The sequence below is a fragment of the Phoenix dactylifera genome, chromosome 7, assembly GCF_051530095.1.
Source record: "Phoenix dactylifera cultivar Ajwa chromosome 7, Ajwa_hap1_PhDact_Kaust_v1.1, whole genome shotgun sequence".
Classification (NCBI taxonomy): Eukaryota; Viridiplantae; Streptophyta; class Magnoliopsida; order Arecales; family Arecaceae; genus Phoenix; species Phoenix dactylifera.
The window spans coordinates 32,708,149-32,734,043 of NC_143196.1; the positions used below are offsets into that span (position 1 = coordinate 32,708,149).

At 38.2% G+C, this 25,895-nt stretch overlaps 1 protein-coding gene across 2 annotated transcripts; it reads left to right on the top strand.

Moving 5' to 3' along the window:
• Positions 1–4,553: 4,553 nt before the first annotated feature.
• Positions 4,554–20,093, top strand: LOC103713099 (uncharacterized). Of its 2 annotated transcripts, XM_008799900.5 has the most exons (8): positions 4,554–4,805; positions 5,150–6,281; positions 12,362–13,718; positions 14,287–14,566; positions 17,289–17,396; positions 17,504–17,782; positions 18,692–18,835; positions 19,559–20,093. In XM_008799900.5, the coding sequence occupies exons 2-8, from the start codon at positions 5,195–5,197 to the stop codon at positions 19,745–19,747; spliced, it is 3,444 nt and encodes a 1,147-aa protein (XP_008798122.4). In that variant the 5' UTR covers positions 4,554–4,805; positions 5,150–5,194; the 3' UTR covers positions 19,748–20,093. The 2 variants fall into 2 exon arrangements, with proteins under 2 accessions (XP_008798122.4, XP_088557904.2); XM_088701778.2 differs by lacking the exons at positions 18,692–18,835; positions 19,559–20,093 and having other exon boundaries at positions 4,567–4,805; positions 17,305–17,396; positions 17,504–17,730.
• Positions 20,094–25,895: the final 5,802 nt, after the last annotated feature.

Genomic DNA, 25,895 nt, shown 5'->3' on the forward strand with positions numbered 1-25,895 from the left:
CAAGGTCTGTTAGACTGAAATGAAGAGAATCCCTTACAACAAGAAATGGCCTAGAGACTACATCAAGTTTAAGTTGCACCTGATAGATTATAGTTATGTCACAGCCTACTGGGAATCCACCTATGAACGGGTCTCGCAGTAGATAATGAAAGAAAGATGAAGAGGTTGATATAGTTGCCGGGCTTAGAATTCAATAGCTTGAATTTTTCGATCAAATTGGATTTCAGCATGTATGTCAAAGTCTCGTTGATTTCGACTTCACGTCGCCCTCGTAGTGCTATCAGAGCCAGTGATAACAATCTTAAGTATTCAATGGTTTTCATGGCTCCAAAAATGGTAAAATCGAAGCATGCGATGTACACAATGGGAACTTGGAAGGATGCATGACAAAAATCTTAGAGTAGAGATTTGTAGTTGAACATGGGAGGGAGATGGTTGGGAACCTGTGTTTTTCAAATAGTTCCACAATGGATAGAAAGGGAAAATGAAGAGATTGAAAATGATCATGAAACTGATAAGCTTAAGTTTCTGGATCAACTTGCTTCTAACATACATACATACATACATACATACATATATATATATATATATATATATATATATATATATATATATATATATATCAAGTCCTCTGAACATTTTCTATGTGTGACATCACTTCAAGTCATTTTTACAAATTTTGACTTTTACATTTTAGTTATTAATCAACCTGTCCTGTTAAACAATACTGCACTTTAAATAAGAAAGTCAAGAATTCAAAGGATAAAATTCTATACACTGAAGCAGCGGTGTCGGGTTCCTTCCTTTCGCCAATAGACCATACCAACTACTACTACTACTACTACTACTATGAAAAGTAAGAGCTCAAATGATACTTATTATATTTATACGTGGCAAATAACAAATGCCATTTTTAATATGTACTGATTTGTTTAAAACTATTGGGGGGAGGCTTGAGGCTTTTATGCTTGATCACTGCAGTTATATAACTAGTATCTCTGTACATGAGGAGAAAGAAATATAACAAATTTTATGGTTCAATTAAGAAGTGAAAGGGAGAGGAGAGGAGAAAGCGGAAGCAGTCAAAGAAACTCGATCGAGGATTTTATAAGAAATGCTGCTCTGCATTATATAGAAGATACTCTCCCATAATTTCAGCCTTGGCAACACTTTCAAACCACTAGCATAGATCATTGTCAACTAAGAAAATTCCAAGAAGCAACCACTTCTTATCAATCAAATTGATAATATAATAGCCCTGTAAACCCAATTGATTATGAATTAACTTCTATGCATTTTAGAAATGTCATGAACCACCATCTAGGGGATCTAAATATATTCACTAGCATATATAATTGTTTAATACTGAGTTGAATCATCACAGCTGGAAAGCTTGGCATTTACTGGAAAGCTCAGGCCTTGCCGCCTGAATTATTACAAGAAACATGAGCTTACAGTGCCACCAACCAGCAACATGAGACCTTTAACAAAAAAAAAACAAAAAGAAATCACTAACATGAGATTATTCCTCCTCCTAAGCTTTTTAGCATAGCTTTTATATTAGTAGCTAGCTATTTGCCAGGTTATTAGAAGCTAACAATAACTGACCAAGAATTGGGCCAGGGTTCATTTCTCTTCATCTGGACATAATTTACTTTGGTCCACAATTTTTGATTTGCGTGGTGTGAGCCCGGCCCATGTACAGCCCTGGTATGAGGCAATGGGAATAGCAAGAAAGTGGATTTCCTCCTGCTTAAGTTGTCTCCAACTAATGACAGAAAGCACAAAAAAATTCTTTTTCTAGATCAGTCTAATTCAGATGTAATATTTGAGTAGTTGAATCGGAACAAGCATCTCTTGTTCTTGGTAGCTCTATCAAATTCAAGAATGTTACATGATACAGAATTATAGGAAAAAGTTGTCTGGATACTATAGAAGGGATGAGCTTATTCCACGAGATAAGCATCTTTTGATATATGTTTGGAGGAATAAATAGGAGGGGATAAGGAGAGGGAATAGAGTGTATTTGATATGCATTGAATTTTGTAATGATTTGAATTTTATCATAAGAGAAGTTAACTCTCTCACCTTTTTGTGCCTTTGAGAAAATGGATAGGATATGGTAATTGGGCTACATCATGGGAGGGAATAAGTTTATTCTACCGTTCCTCATGGAATTGGTTTATGATGAAAGCAGGAGAGATATCCCCGAAGGCATCATATAGAAAGAATAAGCCTGTTCCATTCATCCAAAATGCCATTTCGCAAGATAAGGAAAGAAAGAAGGCATAATCCCACACTTACTCCCCATTCCAAACACAGCTGAGTTTAGATATGCAATGCTTCAAACAATGAACTGTCAGGTAGATGGATACACTAGGTTATCAGAGCATACTCTGTCCATTTCCAAATCAATCTTAACCAAATATCTTTGTGGTCATGATTCCAGGCATCCTTCTAGGCGACCGCTTATCCCCTCTTCTCTTTGCTCTAAGACAACGAATTCTGATCTCAGTACTTAAGCTATAATATAATGACTGGTCTTGAATGAGTATCCTTAGGAGAGGTTTGAACAGAGTTTTTGTTTTCCAAAACTAACTTGGAGGAGTCTGCCAAGTTGGATTCTATTCAACGAATCCAGCCACATAATAAGAATAACTACCCTGTAATAAAAGGAATCTTAATCTGAGGGGCTGAATTGGATACTTTGCATCCACTCTTTATGGATCCCTTGCATCCGCTGAGAAGGTTGGCTCATCTAGCTGGACCTGGCTTGGAAAGTAGGCTCGTTTAATAAATGGGCTGGGCTCGGGTTGAGGATTAAAGCCCAATCCAAATGTGGCATGGCTCGATTTTCTTAATTTGCTCATATTATTTATTTATGTTTGATGTGTTTGTAGACTTAATTGATAATTATGTTGATAAATGAACTTAGTAGGACAATAGACATATTAATGTAAGTATTTATAGTTAGCATTTTGTAAAATATTTTTAAGTATTTTTTTTAAAAATAAAAATGATTATGAAGTATGAGGCTTGGCCTCGAGCAAGAGCCAGGCTCCAATCTAAGAAAGTTTTGTGGACCTTTGGACAAAACTTAGCTGAGAACTACTTGGCTTGGCCCACGAACAAATCTAATCATTAAGAATATTGTACTTCTCCTCATAGGTGAGCTACCTAATCCCTAAAATTTTAGGGACTAGATAAGCTTTATCTTTCCAAATTAGGTAATATCCTACTTAGTCGGATGTTAACTTATCTATGCATATTGGATGCAAACATCCAAACAGATCCTACATATTAAGTAAATAAATCATTCATATTATGCTAATTTAACTTCAGTTTGATGAATCATATCACACTCTGTCTGGCCATCAACATTCTTACAAATTAGAGAAATAGTTTACTATTATATGTTTCTAACATGTTAAAGGCTAAAGAGTGGCCGGAGGTTGAAAGAGAGGCAAAGAGAGACATGTATACATGTATTTATATATACATAACTTAACTACAGTCCTACCATATTTTAAGATTGCAGCCTCAAAGTACTTTATTTTTTAAATTTACTTGCCTGCAGTTGAAGTCATACAAAAGAATATCTCTGCCTTGCAAGTTTCACCAAACCACAACCCTTCGAAAGCTAAACTTCAAAAACTTTTCTTTTATGTTTTCATACTGTTGGATAAAAGTTTTATCTTGTCTTATATAGGCGACATCATTCTACATAGATAATGGAGAAGCATTTGAGAAATGCTTTGGTAACACAAATCTATGTAAAGTTCATAGTAGATGTGTTTCTTTCTTGTTGGTCCTCTCTTTTACAGTATTCTTTCTTCTTCCCAAGTGTTTTGAGATCTCTATATTTCTGTGAGCATGGGCCAAAAGTACTTGATCCGCAAATTGATGCATGTCGGAGATGGCCTCAAACCTATCGGCAACACCGTGGCTACAAGTATCTTATGGACACATGAAGTCCGAGATGTATTAAGAATCGTCATATATCGGACCATGGACGGTTCCCATCCTGTCCCACTCTAAAATCCCCACACGCCTACTGGCGATAGGGTTTTGCTGGGGTCTCCCGTGCATCATATTCTTGCTGTGGTCCTATATGAGACGGATACTGGGAGCAGGTCGTATCATTTCAGAGGAGGACTTCACCACTATGATCGAGAAGATCCAAGGGTCTAGAAGTGCTAGTAGAGGGATGCGATTGCAACATGACATTCACCGTCTGTTAGGCGAATATGCTTTCCATAGGGCTGCTCATGTTTATAGAAAGGTCAACAGTGCAGTAGATAATGTGACCTATTATGTAGCTCATCATTTAATTGTTTTTGTTTAGGTGGACCATATTTCTATCTGTCTCTTCTGTAGTCTCTTTTACTTTTTGACTCTTTAGGCACCATCCATACCTATGGGCGGGCCGCCGATGTAAAAAAAATGATGATAAAAAAAAAATTCTTGTTTTTTCCCAAATGTATGCGCAAACGCAAAAAAAAAAATTACGCGTGTAATTTAAAATTCCCCAATTCAATAACTTGGGCGCTAACATCGCGCTGCGGTGCTTGGGTCCGAAAAGCGCTGGTCCTAAATAATTCCTAAATTCTGCAAGAGGGGGAAAAAATAGAAAAGGGAAAATGACATCCTGCTCTCGCCGCACCGCCCCTCCCCTCCCCCGCCTCCGTCGCTAATGGCGCCGGCCTCCGCCGCCCACGGCCGCGTGATCAGCTCCGCCGCCGCGCCCGAAGGTCGCCGAGCCTCCCCCCGTCTCCGCCCTGAAGGAAACCCACCTCCTTCGATCCGTAAGCACCTCCATCTCCTCCTCATTCTCTCCGTTCCACGCCCTCTCTTTTCGTTTGCGTTTCTTTCTCGATCTCGATCCCCTTCGCTAGGGTTTCGGACAGGCTCCTAGGGCTTGCTCGAGGCCACGATCTCGAGGCGGAATGGGAGCTCGATTTGCTGCCCTCGGGTTCCAGAATCACCGGTTCTAGGGTTTCTTTCCGAGGGAAGTCCGGTTTTTGATGCTCGGATTAGGCCTGTTCCTTCGATTCCCCGAATTCTTTTCCCCTTTTTTTAAGGTTTTAAGTTGATCCAAGAAGAAAGAATTGGAGAGCAAGAAAAAGATCGTTTTTTGCTTGATTTGCAGGTGATTCTGCCTTCTTTTTCTAGCACTTGGGTGGATTCTTGGGATATGGCGGACTCGGTGGATGTGGTGTTGGAGTTCTTGAGGAAGAACCAGTTCACGAAGGCTGAGGCTGCTCTGCTAGGGGAGCTTAATTGCCGGCCTGATTTGAATGGGTCCCTCCAGAGACACCTTTCCGATGAGAGAGAAAAAGTGAGAGAAGATATTGGATTTGGAGGAGCTACTAATTCGAGACAGCAAGGTGCGGGCACATGGAGCAGAGAGATGTCCAAGGAGTTTATTGTCAAGGAGATTGAAGTCGGTGGCAGTGGTAATGGGTCTGAAAGCAAGAAGGGTTTTGGTTCTAAACAGGGCCAAGAGAGTGGCTGGACGGATCTGTGCCCTTGGAATTTTGGTCCGGCTAATAGTGCTGCCAATTCAAATTTAACGGAAACTGGTGCCATTGCCAGCAACTTTGCTGAGCTCTCGATATCTAAGGAACCAATGCATCGCTGTTGTTTGTCGGCATTAGAGAGGAGGGATTCTGCTGTTGAAACTGATTCTGACCCATCTGCAGAGCGAAGGATTTCTTCTATCAGCAGCAAAAGTAAAACTGAGATTGAAGCGAAGCCCGATGCCAATCAGATTAGTGGTTCTATGGCTGACAATGCTTATGCCAAAGCCCATTTGCTAGAGAGCCTGTGGTTGAAAAGTGAGGAGCCGTCCAAGGGGTGCTCCATGACGGCAGTTTTTCCACTTCCTGTGGACAATGCCTCATCTAGTTATGATGGTGCTTCAGGTCTTGGTGATGGTAGGAAAGAGCCTAACAAGAAAAGCAAAACCAACGATAATAGAGAAGTCACAAAGGAACAGCTTGATGATGTGGGCAGGCCTTGCTTCTCAGGGAAGTCTCCAGAAAGTATAGAGCAAAGAAACACCACAAGCTTTGATTTGCCACATATTCGTGAGAACAACAGGGAAGAGTTACCAAGGTTGCCCCCTGTAAGGCTTAAGTCGGAAGACAAGCTAGTCAATCTTCATTGGGAGGAAAAGGTTGATCGCCAGGCATCTGGAATGAAGCTTTCAGGTCACGACAACATCTTTATGATTGGGTCTTTTCTTGATGTTCCTATTGGACAAGATATCAATTCTTCAGGTAAGTAGTAGTTAAGCCATCAAGCAGCTAAAGTTGATTCATTACGTACATACATGTATACATATATATAGAGAGGGAGGGAGAGAGACTTTGCTATACTTGAGTGGATCTCCACTTAGATTTGGTGATGTCTAGATTGAACGATAAGAATTCTACATTGATGATTCGAGTCGTTAGATGTGATCTACTACTTCTAGATTGCTTGCATACGAAAATCATGTGATTTAGAGACTCCTAGGCTATGCATCAAATGGTCAAAAAATTGGACAATCTAACTACCATTAAATTATATATATATATATATATATATATGATCACTTGATACATAGGCTAGAGGTTCCCATATCACATAATTTTGGGCATGTAAGTAATTTAGAGGTAGTAGATCACATCCAATAGCTCGGATCAACAATATGGGACCTCCATCGTCCAATCTAAACTTGATCGGATCTAAGTGGAAATCTACTCAAGTGTAGCCAAGTTCAGCTCTCTCTCTATATATATCATGATCTATCTTATTTTATTGTGGCACTTAAAAGGGTATAATGACTATCCACTTGATTCTCGTGACTCCCTCTTTTCTTAGTTATTCTTTTCTCTATGCAACAATAAAACTAATTTTATTGTTATGTACACCGCCTTGCACTTATGCCACTTTGTACTCTCAAACTATAGATGCTGTATATTTCAGCAATGAATGCAACATTCATGAACACATCATGCATTTTAGACCACATTTAATTTCTCTATGGAAGATGATTTGTTGGAGCTTGTATCTAATTTGGTAGAAGCATAATGAGGTGAATCTTGGGTTCAGCTCCATCACATATTTGCAGCTTCCCTTAACTTTGTGTGGGAAAACTTGATCTTCTGCTCTTTCAATAGTTGATTCCAAGCAAAAAAATGTATTCCACGCTTCAGAACCTATATAGAAAGTCCCCCAATTCCAACTTCCCCAAGAACTTTGGTGCTTCTTATTTGATGCTTTTCTCTATCCCCAGCATATCAAACACAAGCTGTGTCATATGAGGACCCACCGGATGGATTATTACATTGCAAAGCATTTCATTAAGTATTGATTTAGAATATTTGATTAAAATTACTTGCTAATGACTCATGTTAGATGCCCTCCTTTTAAATATGGCAATATAACGACAAAAGAGGCTATTTTGGGTTCATGCTCTAGGAACAAGAGCATAGTGGAGGTTTAGGATCAGGTTAGTGAATCAAGGAATGATCTCATGATGGTTAATTTTCTGGGCAATAATTAAGTTGTTGATTGAATCTGATCAGAATTTTTAGCATTTCTTTGACTTGGAGAAGGTGTTATAGCTCAAAAGTTAGGTCGGCAATTAAGGACAGTTGTATATTCAGATAGAAAGGAGACAAAAATCTTTAATAGTCTCATGTTTGATATATTTAGGGGTGCAAATGAGCTAAGCAGCTCGCGAACTGCTCAAGCTCGACTCGGTTCGAAGCTCGACTAGCTTGAATGGTTTTTTGAGTCAAACTCAAGCAGCAATATACTGGGATCCGAGCTTAGTCAAGTATATATATTTTTATTGATATCATATTTTATTTATAATATATTATTAATTAATTATTTTAAAATTTAATATTATGTTATATTTTATTTTCATCATATTTTTAATTATGACCAAGGTTCGAATTCAAGCTCGAGTATGGCTCAATTGATATCTAAGTCGAGTCGAGTCAAGCCGATCTCGAGTATTATTTTTTTTTGTTGAGTCGAGTTCGAACCTGGATATTGAGGCTCGATCGATCTCGAGTCGAGTTTCTAGGCTGAGTATGTTGAATCGAGTCGAGTTCGAACCTTTAGCTACTTGACTAGGCTTGGCTCGATTGCACTCCTAGATATACTATTGACATATTTAACACTATTCTTCTCCTCTTCCTATTCTAGAAATTGAAGATGATGCTAGATCTAGGTTTTGATGTCACTAAGAAAACAAGGAAAAGTGACCCCTTTTAAGTCATAGCTAAAAGCTTCTTAAATTCCTACCAGAAGTCTGAAGCACTTAAAATCCAATATCTGCTCTAATTGAACCTACAAAAGTTAATGAATTAGACCAGCCAGCCAATGCAAGGTTCATCAAGTTAGGGCGAGGGTCAATGTGGACTCATGTTGAAACGACTGGTGGAGTAGGTAATCTGGTGGATTTTTAGTTACTAAAAATTTAAATGGGAAGTTTTAAGTCCATAATCATGAAGTAGATGAATTACATGTTAAGCATATTATGTTCTAAAACAAAACACATCTATGATAGATGTCCATCTCAGAAATACGAGTTTTCCTCCTTGGAAGAATTGGATCCTCCAAGAGCAACCGGATATCACTAGATAGTTGAATTGTTGAATCTCTTTTTTAGTATACTCTACATGTAGCTAAATCTCACCGAAAGTGCTATAACTTTAGAAGATTTTTTGGGTGCTTTTCTTCTCATGTCAGAGGTCTTTCATTTTTCTCTTCCCATCCCCTTATTTTTAATCTTTGGATTTTCATGCTTAGCATCTCTAAAAAATTATGTTGTTTCTCTTTTTTTATTTTTCATAGATAAGGAGTTCCGCATGATCGCCGTCTCTTACATGCTTCACTATAGATGCATGAGCAGACACTTTGCTATTGTTTCTTGGATTTTGCTATTGAATTGTTGTTTCTCATATTAAACAGATATATAGACCTCAGTCTTTGCATGAAGAACCAAGCTGCATCATAATCACCATGGAAGTATTCTTAAAAACCTTGTTATTTGATTTGCAAATTTTTAATTGTCATATGAGTACAACATTCCCCTTAGGTGCAACAGTTGATCACCTGATCAAATTAAAGGACCAATTTATCACATTAGAAAAGATTCTAAATTAGCTGGTGAGTCCTAGATCCAAATCAGGAAGAATCTAATCAATTTGCATTCTTCAATGCTCACAAATTTGGGGAATGGCTTATTAATATCTACTGATGGCAGATAATATTTTTTTCCTCTGGCTTTGGATCATGGTATGATCAGCATAGCTACAGCAAAAAGCAAAATAAAATGTTTTTTGGATGTAACTAATGGTCAAAAGGGAGCCAGGATCAAAGCCAAGTCAATTAGGAGAATTTTTGCGTTCTAGAATGATTTCTGGGATCTAAAAAAGAGAAAGGGATGGTATGGCATTTGACTCACAGTAACCTTTTAAGTTGTGTACCTATAAATGTGATTGAACATATGGAAACTTGGTTCAGCCAGATTGCTTAAAACTCTAGGACTCCAAGCCTTGTCTAGGTACTTTTTATCGGATTGTAATTGTGCAAATCATGTTTAGAAGCAGCTTGACAGTGAGTCATATGAGTTCCCATATGGCTTCTTAAGGTGACTATTGGCTTATTATGTCATTATTGTTTTCATGTTGGCTTTCATTAATAATGTAGATCTCTCCTTATGTTATGTTATAACAGAAATATAATACAAGTCATCTAGAATCATTCTTCCCTTCCCCCTTTTCCCCCAGAAGGAATGTACAAAATAGAGGAAAAGGAATTGTCTTATTTTTTCTAGTTTATTCTTTAGAAAGTAGGATGACGACTCATTGCACGATCAAATCATCTATTAGTCTATGGACCTATAATGCATCCAATTAGGCCTCGAAACCTATGGGAATCCTTTTTCTTGAAACCTTCAATGCATTCAAATAGTCACAGGAAAGAGAGACAAACAGGTGTTTATAATTAAGTGTGTTGAGTCATGGTTTTGATGTGGTAGTATCTCCCATTTGGAGAATTCTATAGCCCCCAATCGTTGTAATTTTTTATTAAAAATTAGACCATTTATTCTCCCTCCTCATTTTTATGGTATAGAGAGAAGTGGAAAGGAAGTTTTATACACCTTTGCTTATTAATTAAGCACCCCAACTGTTTGTAAAAGTTGTTGCTTTCTCGGGTGTAAAGGATCCCTGAAAACTCGATAACCTGACCAGACTATTTTATAAAAATTGTGAATATATCGAAATTAAGTTTTCGATAACCTTATTGGATTGAATTGGATTCTATATATAGGATATGATTTCTTATTGTCTCGAACTTGGATTTAGTTATGTTCAAATCTGAAAAGCCAATAACCCAAATACTGAAAAACAAATTATATATGCGGTATATGTAAATATAGGAATATGAAGAGAATTGGCTACATCATTTGTGTTAATTCCTTTTCTTCATATTTGGGTTTACACCTTTTTCTCATGCATGTTCTTCATTTGAGTTCCAAAATTCCAACTGACTTTTATATTTTGATTATGTTTCAATTAAACTAAATATAAATAGAAATTTAAATTTGTTTCAAAAGTAATTAGTTCACTTTCAAAACCAATCATTCACTTTCCATATCATGCTGTTTTCATATTGCATTCTCCCACAAACAATAGTGATAAGAGTTTTTTTAATTTTGGAAATTGTTAATCCTTGTCTAGTTGGCTCACTAAAATCATGTGCTAAATTGAATCTCAAAAAAAAAAAAAAAAATCAAACCTGAACTCAGATCTGATTATCAATCGAGTTTGGATGCGGGTTTGGAGCTTATTCATTTTGATGCAGCAGAATCCAAATCCAAACTTGATTTTCCTTATCAAGTTCGGATGCGGATGCAACATGAATCTGGCCAATTCCAACCTGCTTACAACCCTATTCCTTTGAAGAAAGCTCATCCTAAATTGGTGTTAATGCTCTCTCAGTACGAGAATTAGGGTTGAGAGTGATGGTATTTTCTTTCAGTGCGAGATGAAGCAAGCCTCTATAGCCCTTTAAAGTAGAGGATTAGCAAATCAGATTGGATAAATAAAGTATTGGCCTAAGGTAGGGGTGCAAACAAATCGAGTTTCTCATGAGCAGCTTGAGCTCGGCTCGCTAAGAGCTTACTTGAGCTTGGCTCGACTAGGAAACGAGCTGAGCTCAAACATTCTGCTCATAAATAAGCTGAGCCTGAATAGCTGTCCAATTCTTATATAGTGGAAAAGCTTCGCTTGGCTTGTCTAAAGCTCGACTCAAAGCTTAGCTGAGCTAAGGTTGAGCAAGTTTTGTTGAGCTCAACTTGAGTTGGAGCCAAGCTTGTGCAGCTTGTTAAGAAGCTGAGTTGAGACCAAGCAGCCTGGTACTCAGCTTGGCTCCACTGATTTGTACCCCTAGCCTCACATTTGCAGCGGATTGATTTGCATTGTTCTATGGATATATCCAGCGATGATAATCTTTTTTTTCCCTGATAATTTTGATCATGGAAAGACCATTAATCTTCTATCCACATCTCTTTTATCGGTGCAACTAGCCATTTAGAAGGCTATTCTGGATATCCATGCTGCATGTTCTTACATATTCTTATACCATTTTTAGTTTTGGAACTCAGGTTATCTTTTGAGTTATTTAGGTCATTTGACTTCTGATAGACATTTTCAGAGATGTTGTGAATTTTAGTTGTTCTATTGTTCATTGGATAATTAAGAAATGGCCGATTTCTCCTATGAACTGGATGGATTTATGCCAGAAGCGAACCCTTTATTTTGTATTTTGAGGCAGTAGCCATCCTTGTTTGAGTTAGCCATATCAAGGTTTTTAGTCCGTTTTTTTTTTTTTTTTAACTTTTCACTGGTTCTCTTTTTTCACCCTCCAAAGGAAGACCCACTCTCCTCTCTTCTTTTTTCCCCTTCATATTTTTGACTCCAAATCCTGATAGATGATCCTGCCTTTTTTTTGACCTTCTCTTGGTGTTGATTTCTCAAGAAGTCTGGTAGGGTTTGCTTCTTTATGTCTCCTTTGCTTATGATTAGATATTCCATTTAATTTGGTGTTTGAGCCTGTATTATTGTGTGCTCAACTAGAATATATGCCCATTCTACACTGTCTAGACTCTAGAATATTTTCAAGCTTTTCTTTGTTGATCTTTCCTAAAGAAAAAACTTTTTTGTGTTGATCTTTAGTGAAAGCATGAGTGGTTCTATGTCTGTTATTGTCACATTTCTTTCTGGCAAATCATCTGTTTAAGCATTTATTTGTTTTTTTGCTTCATGCTCACAAAATCATAGTGTGACAACAGGTGGGAAACGAACAATTGGAAGCAGCTGGCTATCTGTAAGTCAAGGAATTGCTGAGGATACTTCTGATTTGGTATCTGGTTTTGCTACTGTTGGTGATGACTCAATTGATTACCCAAATGAGTACTGGGATTCTGATGAATATGATGACGATGATGATGTTGGGTACATGCGACAGCCTATCGAAGATGAAACCTGGTTTCTAGCGCATGAGATTGACTATCCAAGTGACAATGAAAAGGGAACAGGTCATGGGAGTGTTCCTTTTCACGAGGAGCGGGTTCCAAGAAAGGATGAAGATGACGAACATTCTTTTGCTGAAGAGGACTTGTACTTGTCAGGCGAGCAGTATTTTCATTCAAAAAACATTAAACAAGTTGCTGGTTCGGAGGGGCTGATGGAACTTAGAATGTCTGAAAAGTATAGAGCGGATGAAAATGATTTGATGGCTCAGTATGATGAACAATTGATGGATATTGAAGAGCTAAATTTGATGCGGGCAGAACCTGTTTGGCGGGGCTTCGTTACCCAGGGCAATAAACTAGTTAGGTTAGGGAACGAGAAAATCCTCCATGAGTGTGAACAAGGTCAACCTGTTGATCCTTTCGCAGAAAATGATCAGCATGGTTCAGTCAGGTCAATTGGCGTGGGTGTAAACAGTGATGCTGCTGACATTGGGAGTGAAGTCCGTGAAAGCTTGGTTGGAGGGAGCAGTGAGGGGGACATAGAATACTTTCATGATCATGATATTCGTATAAGTAGCGGACGGCATTCTCAACATGATACAAACCAGAGCCGGTTGAATAGTTCAAAGAAGGATAAAATAAGGGGAACCGAGCAGGATCCAGATAACTTTATTTTGGCTTCTGAAAATGGTAGTTGTCCACCAGATATGAGTTATATTGATGGTGGATTTTCTTTTCCACCCCCAGCAAGAACTGGAGATATGTTGAAGGCTGATTCTGGTAAGTCTTTATGGTCAAGCAGGGGTAATGCGATTGTTGGTGATGATGCTGATGAATGTGCAAATGGCATGGTTACGGAGGATATTTGTGCCACTTGGAGGCGAAAAAGTAGCGACTCTTCTCCTGTTAGGAGCCTTAGAGATGAGAAAACTTCTGATGCTGTTAGATCATCAAGAAATTCAACTGCATCATCTACCTCAAACTATGCTTATGCTGAAAGAGAGGACCTCGAGAAAGGACGAGAGTACAAAGCAAATGATGCAAGAGAAGAAGACCCTGGGACAACACTCGAGGATGAAGAAGCAGCTGCATTGCAGGAGCAAGTAAGACAGATACAAGCTCAGGAGGAGGAATTTGAGACTTTCAATCTTAAGATCGTGCATAGGAAAAACAGGCATGTTTAACTTCATATTCTGACTAGACACCATACTCTGACTTGATTAAAGATTTATGTATTTGTTGTTTTCATGTATGTTAGTTTGCTTCATGGCCTGTTTTGGATGCCTTACCATTCTCTCTACGGGATATATTTTGTATAAGTGAAAATTGCCAAAGTAGATAGAAGAAAAGAAGAGAGCTGCAGGAAGAGTAGGCAGTTGCTCCCACAATCCTGAGTTTCTCGGGATACTGGAATCCATCTAAGAAGATGATTTTGGTATCCCATAATACTCAGGATTACTGGATCAGTGGGCTTCTACGAACCCCATACCCACCCCAAGAAAATAAAGAAAATAAAAAAGAAAATCATTCTCCTGCCTTTCTTTGGACCTCCCAAGATATCACAAGCTGGTTAGCCATCCAAACAGGCCTCTGATGCTAACATATCTTGAAGTTGTTCAGAGAACAACCTATTATCTTCACTTTTTCCTCTTATATTCAAAAAATAGCTTACTGTTATTTAGTTTGCATTTTTTTTTTTTGGTCTAATGTTGTTTTCCTCCTGCTTGTCTACAATTTACCAGAACTGGCTTTGAAGAGGATAAAAATTTCCATGTCGTTTTAAATTCAGTAATTGCTGGACGTTATCATGTTACTGAATTCTTAGGATCAGCAGCATTCAGCAAAGCTATTCAGGCGCATGACTTGCACACAGGCATGGATGTTTGCATGAAAATTATAAAGAATAACAAAGATTTTTTCGATCAGAGCCTTGATGAAATCAAGCTTCTGAAATTTGTTAACAAGAATGATCCTGCTGACAAGTATCATATCTTGCGCTTATATGATTACTTCTATTACCGGGTGAGTGTTTTTTTATTTGTTCTGGTGCTTATTAATGGTGTTCCAGTTCAAGTTGAATGATAGATTTCAATCAGTTTCTCACTGAATTTTTTGTCTTAATGAGTCTCATTTACCAAATGAAACTACAGTTCTATCTGTCATTCAGTGTCAATATTACATTCGTTATGCAATACTTAGTTATGCTTCAGAATATTCATGGTATGTTCTTTTGTTAATTTGAATAACTTCATTCTTTCTACGTTTTGTCAAATTTAGGCTATATTTCTTGGACAATGATGTCATTCTGACTCGCTTGGTGCATTTATACTGTAACCAGGCAATGGTGGGCTCTGGCCGTGCCTGGGTCTTCTAGGCCACTCATTTTCTTTTGATATAATGCCATGTCTCCCTTCTATCTTGCTGTGGACATTTGGTCTTATGTTTCACAGGAAATCCATCTCTTGCCTAAAGTTTCCATGGCTGTTAATTCTCAGCAACCAACCATCGAGGGTTAACATCATCCTACAAGTGATCATGAAAGCTCTGAGAATTAGATAGGTCATGCTTTGATTTCTAGAGCTGAACCCATTTTAATGGGTGCCTGTCAGGTTTAGGTTTATGGAGGTCATCTAGGCGTGCCTTGCTTTATTAAAACCTTTAGTGGTATGATCTATTATTGAATACATGAAAAGTGGGTAGAAAGAAATAGATTAATTTCTTCATATATATGACTGTGTCTAAATCAATCAATTGGTACAATATTAAAGGGAGATAGCAAGAGATATCAAGCTTATGCTTATTATATGCATTATTCAGCAAGATATGGTCAATTGATTTTATAGTTCAATGCATGTTTTTAGAATTATTGCAATATCCTTGCTGTTAATGAATCTTAAGTGATCCACATCTTCAGTTTAACTTTATTTTAGCTACATTATTATTTGCCTCTATGCTGAGTCTGAATAATCATTTTCCTTGCTTATCAGCTTTTGTTGTACTGTCAGCAGTTTTACATTATTTATGTTACCTTTCTATATCATGTCTTGAGACATGATCTTTCACATGAATGCATCGCGAAATAATTCATTACGACATTTATTCAATAGTGTCACAAACCCACAGGCCCTAAATAATTTAACCATCTTGCATTATTTTTTGCCATATCGTGCTTTTACTTTTGTTATATTCATTACATTGTACTTACCATAATTTATCATTGTAGTTAGTGGAGAGAATAAGAATCAAGTATGAAAATACCCAGCAAAGATCAATAACTTTGAGATAGACAGTTCAACCAAAGAGGGTACTAGGCCTTATCCGGTGCTCATATTTACAAAAGCAATGCTTTCTGAGTTGAAGAAAATCATATTAATTTCCTTAACAATATCTAATTATCGACTGAAATATTTTCAGCCTCCAAAGCCTCAATCATGCCAAGGTTTAGAATATGTGGATTGTGTAAATATTGGTCTAAGCATCATGATAAGGTGTACCATGTCATGTCATTGCCTTTGTCACAAACTGGTAAAACATATGGATGAGATACTTTATATACTAGTCTGGTTTATTAAAAGTTGTTTGAAAGTGGTAGGTAAACATCTTTAATCATATAGACCCAAGGTCGGCGGTATCATTCCAAACTGCCCAGTTTGGGATGTACTGAGCCGTACTGAAGGCGAACCAGGACAATTCCTGCTTTCAAATCGAGAAACCGGTGAAGGAGGGGAAGAGGGAGAAGGAGAGGAAAAGAGAGAAGGGTGGGGGGAGCTGAGGGATGGAGAGGGAGAGGGTGGAAAGCAGGGAGAGAGGGGGGGGAATGATGGCGGAGGGAGAGGGAGAAGCCTTCAAATCGAGAAACCGGTGAAGGAAGGAGAAGAAAAGAGAGAAGGGTTGGGGGGGGGGGGGGGGGGACGGATGGAGAGAGAGAGGGTGGAAAGCAGGGAGAGAGAGGGAGAATGATGGCGGATGGCCGGGGAGGGGCGGAGGAAGGGCTCCGCACTTCGGTTCCTCAGTTTCGTCCGAAATAGGGGTCCCGGAGGGAGGTCTTTTTTATTTTGAAAAAATAAGTGAAATCGGCAAGGGGTTGCTTGTTTTTGTCTTTCTGAAATTTGTCTCTAAATGCAAATAATCTTTGGAATTTTTTTTCTGATCCAATGGACTCTTCTCATCTTTGATACTCTATGATAAACTTCATATTTTGGTTCTTGATTAACTGCTGATGTTTCTGTAATCAGTTCTTAGGCAAACGGGGTAAGCATCACTAGTTAAATACTCCACGTCTACCTAGTCTGTGATGATCACCCTGTGAAAATTGATATTCATTCTTTCTGATCTGAACTGTTGCTTCACTACACTGACGTCTGATTAGCTGATTTTATGAATGAGCAGGTGATTTTAAGCTGTGAAGTTGCATATTTCTTTTACTTTGCTGTTGACTCTTTTTGTTGAAGTCTGTTTAATATTGTGCTTTCATTTCGCATATTATTCAGTCTAGAATATCTTTGATGTCTAACATGTTTGATCTCATAGCCCTTCTTGTCATTCTCTCCCTCTCCATCTCCTCCCCCCCCCACAATCTATCTGGTCAGTGTTTGCCTCCATCTCCACTTTTCCATTAAAAACCCTATAAAGTAATCCTAGTTTAATGGTCAATATTTTGCTTCAAGTTATCAAACTTCAGCGTGCTATTTGTTTTATTTCTTTCTTGGTTTTGTTTTTTAGCTGATTCTCTTGACTTTTGCAGGAACACTTACTGATAGTTTGTGAACTTCTCAAGGCAAATTTATATGAGTTTCACAAGTTCAACAGAGAATCTGGAGGGGAGGTTTATTTTACAATGCCAAGATTGCAGGTTGTATGCCACAAGTTTACTGCCCCAACCTTGAGATTCACTATTTACAGTTTTTACTCAATATGTACTTAACACTTTCTTAAATCTTGAAAATATTTCATGTGCAGTCAATAACTATCCAATGCTTGGAGGCACTTCAGTTTTTGCATGGTCTTGGTCTTATTCATTGTGACTTGAAGCCTGAGAATATATTGGTAAAGAGCTACAGTAGGTGTGAAGTAAAGGTCATCGACCTTGGTAGTAGTTGCTTCGAAACAGATCATTTATGTTCTTATGTACAGTCACGATCCTATCGTGCACCTGAGGTTATTCTAGGCCTCCCTTATGATAAAAAGATAGATATATGGTCACTTGGATGCATCCTGGCTGAACTTTGCACAGGAAATGTAAGTTTTTAGAGCTGTCTAGTTTAAATTTCTTCTATATCAGGTACTTTATTTGGTTGTGCCCTGTTTAGGTCAAAAAATATATGTAAGTTTAAATGCACCATTTTCATGTTCTGTCCCATCACTTCTTCATAATTTTAGGCATTACATGAATGTTGCCTCTCTTTAACTTTTCCTAGGACATTAAGAAGAAGACATTGGCTTTGAGTAAAAGTTTACACGTCTTAACATACTCTAATGTAGCCCGCTATGGAAGAAAACGTTCTTCTCAGCATGCATGGAATTTTAGCCGGTCTTATATTATCGCTACTTTCTGCAGGGGTTCACTTAGTTGAATTTTGCTGCATATCTCCTGAAACAACTAACTCTGTGCTTCATGCTGGGAATTTATAAGTGGCTTACCATGTACTATTACCATATCATTATTTGCATATCATACTGTATATATGTGTTCCTTGGAAGCTATTGCCTATGCAAAATTCTGGCATTTCTTTTCAGGAGGGAGTGCCTCTTTTTCTGATGTTTGTTATAATGCTGGCGACTTTGACAGTTTTGCTTGTTAAAGAGGAGGTCCAAAAGGAACGTCCTTTCAACTAACCTCATCTAAAACCCTCTTCTTCTCAATCCAGCTCCCTCATTGCGTGCTTTTGTTTGCGTGCTTTTGTTCATCATATACCTTTCATAGAAATCCCCACTTCAAATTTCTCTTTGAAAGCTGAATAGAAATTCCTAGGCGCAAAATGACTTTTATAGCGAGGAAGATGCTCTCAATTTGTCAACCAAAAGAATTATTTAAAAGAAATATTGATCATATAAGAACAATTTAAGTTTGATCCCTTAGGAGGCCTATTTATATATTAGTTATGAGTTATGACAGCAGGTAAAGGGAAATTGTTCATTTTTTGACAGGTTCTCTTTCAAAATGATTCTCCAGCAACACTACTTGCACGTGTGTTAGGAATTATAGGCCCTATCGACCAGGAAATGCTTGCGAAGGGCCGGGATACATACAAATATTTCACAAAGAACCACATGTTATATGAAAAGAATCAGGTTTGAATTCTTTCTTTTAGATGACCTGTTTGTGTGCTAAGAGTGAACTGCTGCAAATTATTTTCTTCAAGTGTCATCTCATTTCTGCAGCAGGAGTGCATTAAAACTAATAGTTTTAATAGCTGAATATGTTATTGTTAAACTTCAAAGCAGCCTATTGCATTGGTGTCGTGTATACGTAGTTTTTGAAGACAAAATACTAGGAGCATCTCTTCCAACCAAGGTTTGCCATCTCGGTACCAAACCCTGTACCGGTGTCACACTAGCACAATGTCGGTACGGTATGGTTTGTAATTTTTTTGGCAGTATCGGTACGCCATCCATACCGGATACTGGTACCGAATTGGTATGGAACGGTATGCTCCATATCGTCCGGTTCGGACCAGTATGGCATACCATGCTTCCAATCTCCCTATTATTTTTCTGTTAATTGTTATGACTTGACATTGTATGTCTAGGGGCTCTGGAAATTGGAATTGTTTAGTTTGTTCTTAAAATGGACTAGTATCCTTGATGAAGTTATTTGCATCTTGAGTGAGATGTAGTGCATCTGTGTATTTTTTTTTTGGAAGTGGCTGTCATTTTATAGAAGTTTTGACGTCTGTATCACTTGTCAGTATGCATATCAGTCACATTGGGAATCTTACTTTATGAATAAAATTTTTTCCTTCTGTGTTATGATATTATCTAATTTTCGAGTTGTTTCACCTCCCTTCGTTTCAGGAAACCAATAGGCTAGAGTATTTGATTCCAAAGAAGACATCCCTGCGCCATCGGCTTCCTATGGGTGATCAAGGTTTCATTGATTTTGTTGCTCATCTGCTTGAAATAAATCCAAAAAAGCGTCCATCAGCATCTGAAGCATTGAAGCATCCATGGCTCTCCTATCCTTACGAACCAATATCGTCATGAACTGTGCCTGGTGAATGTCTTATTCTGCTGGAGAATATTTTTCCTGCCTCATTAGCACGTGCTGAACTGCGACATATGAAGATTGCAGACCCGTTGGATTCTACCGAGCTGGATAATCATATCAAAGAAGCATCAGCCTCTGAAAAAGCTTGGGGCCGTATCTTCTCGTGGATTCGCTGCTTAGAAGGCGGTAGGTGCCGACAGTCCCCTTGGTGCTGTGGAGCTGTGTTGTAAGCTAACTTGTTTTGTTTGTTGTAAGCCAGAATGTAATTGGGAATCAGTGCCTTCACCTGGAATAGGACTGCCCTGTTGTATATGATGTGATTATTATTTGAGGCGTTTGCAATGTTGGTTGTGCCCTGGTTCCGACCTGTTTCTTTAGATCACCGATATAGGTCATGTTAATGGTTTCTTTCTTTCTTTCTTTTTCTTTTTTCCTTTTTTTTCGGAACATTGGCCCAAAGTGTATCATGGGTATTATTTGTTTTTGTGGAACATCATAACTGCAACCATCATGGAATGAGCGGTGAGCGTTAAGACGTCTAAAGTGAGTTTTCTCCATCCCAATTAATTCAGTAATTTTGTATTCTTTTTTTTTTGAAAAAAAATATGCTGTGGGTTAAGTCATTTTAGGTTCCTAAAGTCTTGAATCATATGGTGTAGGTGCATATCATATGTGATGGAAAACTTGCTTTTCAGAAAGCAGATACCACGGGCTTCCAGAGTCTCCATCTAGTGGAATTCCTTGAGGTCGCTTTGGAGCTGTATATGTGCGGTTACTTTGTTGGCCAATAAGAAAGGATCATTTGCAGAAGCAAAAGATGGGGCTCATAAACACCCGTACAAGCCGGTCTTATCCGGATCTCAGAGCCGGGGGGGGCAGAGCTTGGGAACTATTAATTGATGGTTTGGACCGTGATGTTGCCTGCACAGCGAAATAATGGAAAAGGGGAGGATTGAGTTCAAGAATAGTCGTGGCCAAAGACTTGTAGGCTTTGTCGTCAATCATAGGTATTTAATCATGCAGTGTACCGGATGCAGCCGGTGCCGCGTACGCCTGATCCGCAAGGTAGCGGCGCAGGAAGGGCAGGTTCGGGAGGCCCCGTGTTTCACGCATCGCCAGGCCGAGGACGCTGAGCACAGGCATCAACCCCACAATCGCCGATCCGGGGCGAAGGCGGAGTGGCTCGACGGAGTTCGCGGACTGCGTGTGTTCATTTCGGTAGCCACCCATGGGAGCCCGAGTTGCTTAAAATAAGATTTTTTTTCATCACAGCAGCAAAACATTGGAGTCGTGGAGGTTACGCGAAAGGTCCCAAAAAAAAAAAAAAAAAAAACCTCCATGCAAAATGGTACCCTTTCTTCGGAAAACCACTGATTTTAAGATAAATTTGATAAGAAATAGATTGCGCTTGGAATATATGATCTAAAAGAGCACCTTGTTCGAAAGTCAAGTGACGCCATGTTCCATCAATCGCTACTCAAATCAAACGCATTAGCGTCTCCAAAATTGCTCCTAAATAGGAAATCATTTTAAGTCTTCGCTTACGTGAAATAGCTTAATAACAAAATTTGGAGCTTTCTGAAAATTATGAATTCACTTAAATATGAATAAAAAAAAAAAGAGATAATTTTACAGATTAATTAGAGCTACCAATAATGACAGGATCATTGCTGCCTATTGTACAGAATGTTTTTTTTTTCTTATTTGTTACATATACAATTATACATACAGCGACAGCAGAGAATCCACTTAGGCTGTAGTAACATATACCATAAATTATTCATCTTCTCTGGTCGGTGCCTCGGCATTCATCCTCCCGGGCCAATGTTAGCATTTCCGTACAAAACTGGTCATCCGGCTTCGACCACAGAGCCTGATCAAAGAGAATAAAACATCGCAAGTTTTAAGCGATTGCTTCAGCTCAAAAAGTGGAATCAAACAGAGCACATGAAATGAACAAAACTGATCAGGACGATCTGCAACTACGGTCAGGACCCAGTAAGATTATATAGCAACACCATAAGTTTCTTGGTTTAAGTGCATGGAAAAGTACAGTCCATCTCCTCCATGCACAAGTGTTGATGTGGTCTAATTATAGTAGTACAAGCACATGATAATCTAAATGGATACCGGGGTCTAATCGGTCTGCCTGAATGTTTCAATGCTCATAAATACACTAGAATCTCAGGGGTAGAGAACAAGGTGAATGTCACGCCGCGGCTCGAGCTTGCGAATCGGGTGGTGCAACCACCATATGTTTATAAAATATAATTTTTACAAGCATGCAATGGATCCCAATATGATATCATAAACATACGTCAAAACAAATTAAGTAATAATATAAAAATTTTATTTTATTAACTAACTCAAACTTTAAATATCTCACAATTTTAATATTATTTTAAGATAATACATCAATTTAAATAAACTCTAATTTAAAATAATATGTGCCAAAGTTCTGCTAGTCGTTCTTACATATTGAACCCTGATAAGATTAGTTCTTTCAATCTATGAAATAAAAATTTATATAATGAGCTAGGCAATTCAGTAAACAATAATTACTTTAGCTAAATAAATTAGTTAATAATTTGTAAAAAATAAATAAATATACAATTCTATCTTGCGAATTAAATCTTTCAAACAAAATTTAAATTTCTATTCATGAATTCTAATTTTTTCAATTATTCAATTCATCTTGTTAATCTTGAGCTATGACCACATCTTTTTTATGGCAGAGCCATAACACTGTGCATCTTCTTGCAGTAAGCTGCACATCATCTTACAACAAAGTCCTTTGGGACTGTGTATCTACTTGCAATATGTCACGCATCATCTCGCAACATAACCTTCAGGATGAATCACGTGCTCATGTATTAGCCCCTATTTAAAAATTATATTTATATCAAACTTTATCATGATTATTTCGAAAATAGAAATCTTAATTCTAACACCTTTGTAGGACCGACCTAATGAAAGCGCCCGACACCCCGGCTGGTCCGATCAAAGTGAAATTTATTCGATCATGATTGCACTAAGATACAGGAGTTTCGATAGAGATTCAGGGTGACCAGTTCTAACAATGTTCGGGAAGGGCCAAAGTGGGCTGGCATGCCACCCACCGAATATAGATCAGGACCCTTCACCAAGGTTGTTCTAGAATTACGAAGAGAGGTACCATGCTAGATCCAACATCTCTAGAGGGAGAGTAAAGAGAGAAAGTTCAGTAGAGAAAAAAAAAAAGAGAAAAAGAATGGGGAAGAGAGAGGAAAGAGAGAGAGAAAGCAAGTTTCTCTCTCTAACCAAGGAAGAGGAAGAAAAATGGTGGTTGCAGGTGATGCTTGGAGTCATAAGACCCATGCCTGGCCAACAGGCTGTCGGCGGCAACAGGCGGCGGCGATGCTGCAACTGATCAAAAATAGGGGATCTGACCTCTTAAATCATGAAACTAAGGTGTCCCCATGGCCGGAACTCCGGCCAAGGCCATAAGCCATCGTGGAGAAATAGAGGGAGGCCTCGGCGACAAGTATCGGTGGTGGAACCTGCCAGAAACAAAAAGAAGCAGGGGTCAACTTACCGAAACAAGCGAAATAAGGTATCACCCTTTTCCACCAAAAATTCGGCGATCACTAGCCTAATCAGAGCTCCTGATGACCGCGAAAGAAGGTAAAAAAGAGTAGCTCAAGGGAGGCCAGGTTCCTACCTGATTTCCGGCAAGGATTGGCCGCGGCAATGGTGAGAAGGCATATAACACTCAAAAAGAAGAATCAAGAAAAATGCCAACAATGAGCTTGACCGATTATGGTGAGGGTGAGAGAAGAGTGGAAGAGGGCCTCTAAAAAGGCTTGGCGGGACCAGAATCCGATTGGGAGTCTCTTCCCTCCAGGCACACGACACGTGTTGAATTTTTTTTTCTTTTTTATTTGGGCCAAAAATGACTAGGCCGGTCAAGTGGACCGGACCCAGTACATCAATCAGGAGAATAAAGTTCTAAAGAGGAAAACACATATACTTAGGTACAGAATATAACATGCTTCTCCCTCTGAAATTTAATCTCATGCATCAGTGTACAGAGAGCTGAATGCCTAGTTGGTCGAGGAGGCAATGGTTAGTCATAGTGCAGCAGGGTCATGGCATGGAGTTGGAGCCTTGGAGGTCTCGAGGGGATTAATTTTGGATATGGAAACAGTCACGAGGACATACATGGGTGCTCAAGGATTCCCATGGATCGAGGAGGGGTGCAAACAGTCCCCTAGGCCCTTTGGTACAAGCCCCCCATGGCGTGACCATGGGGCAAGGCTGCACCATGCTCAAAGATTAGTTGAAGGTGGGGATTTCCAATAACTTTTTACCTTTGGAGAGTTGCCGGGGCCATGGACCTGCTTGATTTATGCAGTAGAGCATAAAAGCGAGAAGGAACTAATTGGCCAAAGTTTTGGCCTACTCTAATAGGCAAGTCTCATGAGTATTTTAGTATGACGTCTCGCGAGAATCATAGGAGTCGATCAACCAAGAAGCACATTTGTCTTGGAGCTGGGCCAAAGAACAAAAATGGTCATGCAGAGGAAAAGATAGTGCGACATAAGGATGTGATGGTCATAATATTTATTATATTTTATTGATGTGTCGATTTGGATGCCAGTACCATGATAATGCAATGGTCAATAATATTTATAATATTTTGTTGATGCGTAGATTTGGATGCCAATACCACGATAATGCCCAGTGATAGGCGACCAAGCCATGGACAAATGATGTTGGGTGGCATGGCCATAAATCTTAGTGGAACCTGGGAGGACTTGGACATGCACGACCAACCATAGCTTTTAAGGGCTGCAAAGGGTGTTGGATTGATGGTTTGGCAAAGAAACACTAAAGCATGGCTTTGTATTGTTGTGCCATGTTGATTTGGTCAATGTAGTCTCGTAAAATGGCAGGATGAGAAAATCAAGTAGAAGAAAGATGCATAGAAATATGAGAAACCACAGATCAGCCATTTAAACCAAGTAGCAGATTGCGTGGGTGCAAGTTGTAAGTATTTAACAACTTACATAAAGATACAAAATTCAAGTTGTAAGTATTTAACAACTCAAACAAAGACACAAAATTCGTGGCCATCTCTATACAAGTTAAGAACAATAAGCTCCAAATATTAATGACTATAAGTACAAAACAAATTTCCAAGAAAAATATTGCTACAAATGCTGTTTTTTTTTTTTTTGGCAAGCTACGACAACTGTATGTGATCTTTGCATGCATCATGCTTTCTCCATTTGGTACCACGTGTTATGCACAGGATTAGAAGAATGGAATGTTGCTCTCCCATCTAATTTAATATTTTTACAATCATTATATAGTTTTGGGGAGGCAAGGTAAAAGAAGCTGCTCTCTCACCCGCGAGGATATAGTAGTAGTAAGTATCGATCTAGCTCATTTAAACGGCCATACAATTAATGCTCTTATATTAAGTATTGAATATATTATTTTCTTTTTTAAAAGTAGTTTATTTATCAAATGCGAGAGCACATATCAGAGGCTTTTGGTATAGGGTGATCATTCCGAAATCCAAGGTGATATGGGTGGAGGTGATAAGATCATCGCATTTGGTTACATTAGAGTAATCTTAAATCACTTCTATCTCTCAAATCATCGCCCAACCTAGTGATGGGATGTCCATCTCTCAGGTCGAAAATTCAAGATCACCCCAAGACAACGATTTTGGGCTGAAAGCTGAGGACAAAAATACCTCCCAGTCCAACCAAAAAATTGGTATACCAATATACTATTAATATATATATTAATATTATATATGATATTATATTATATTGATATTATATATGTTATATTTATATATTATATTATAATATATTATTAGTCATATTATTATTCAATGATAATTTTAAATTATAGTAGAAAGACATTATCATATTTTATATTTATATAATGGAAATATATAATATATTACTTCTATTTATCTTATTTTCGTAATCAAAATAATCATCAGGATTAAAAAATAATATATTATAAGTTCCAATAAAAGTATTAATTCTATAATAATAATTAATATATTTTATATAATTAATAATTTATAGAATTAACAAATATATTTTTATGAAATATATTAGGAGTAATTTCAGTACCATATGA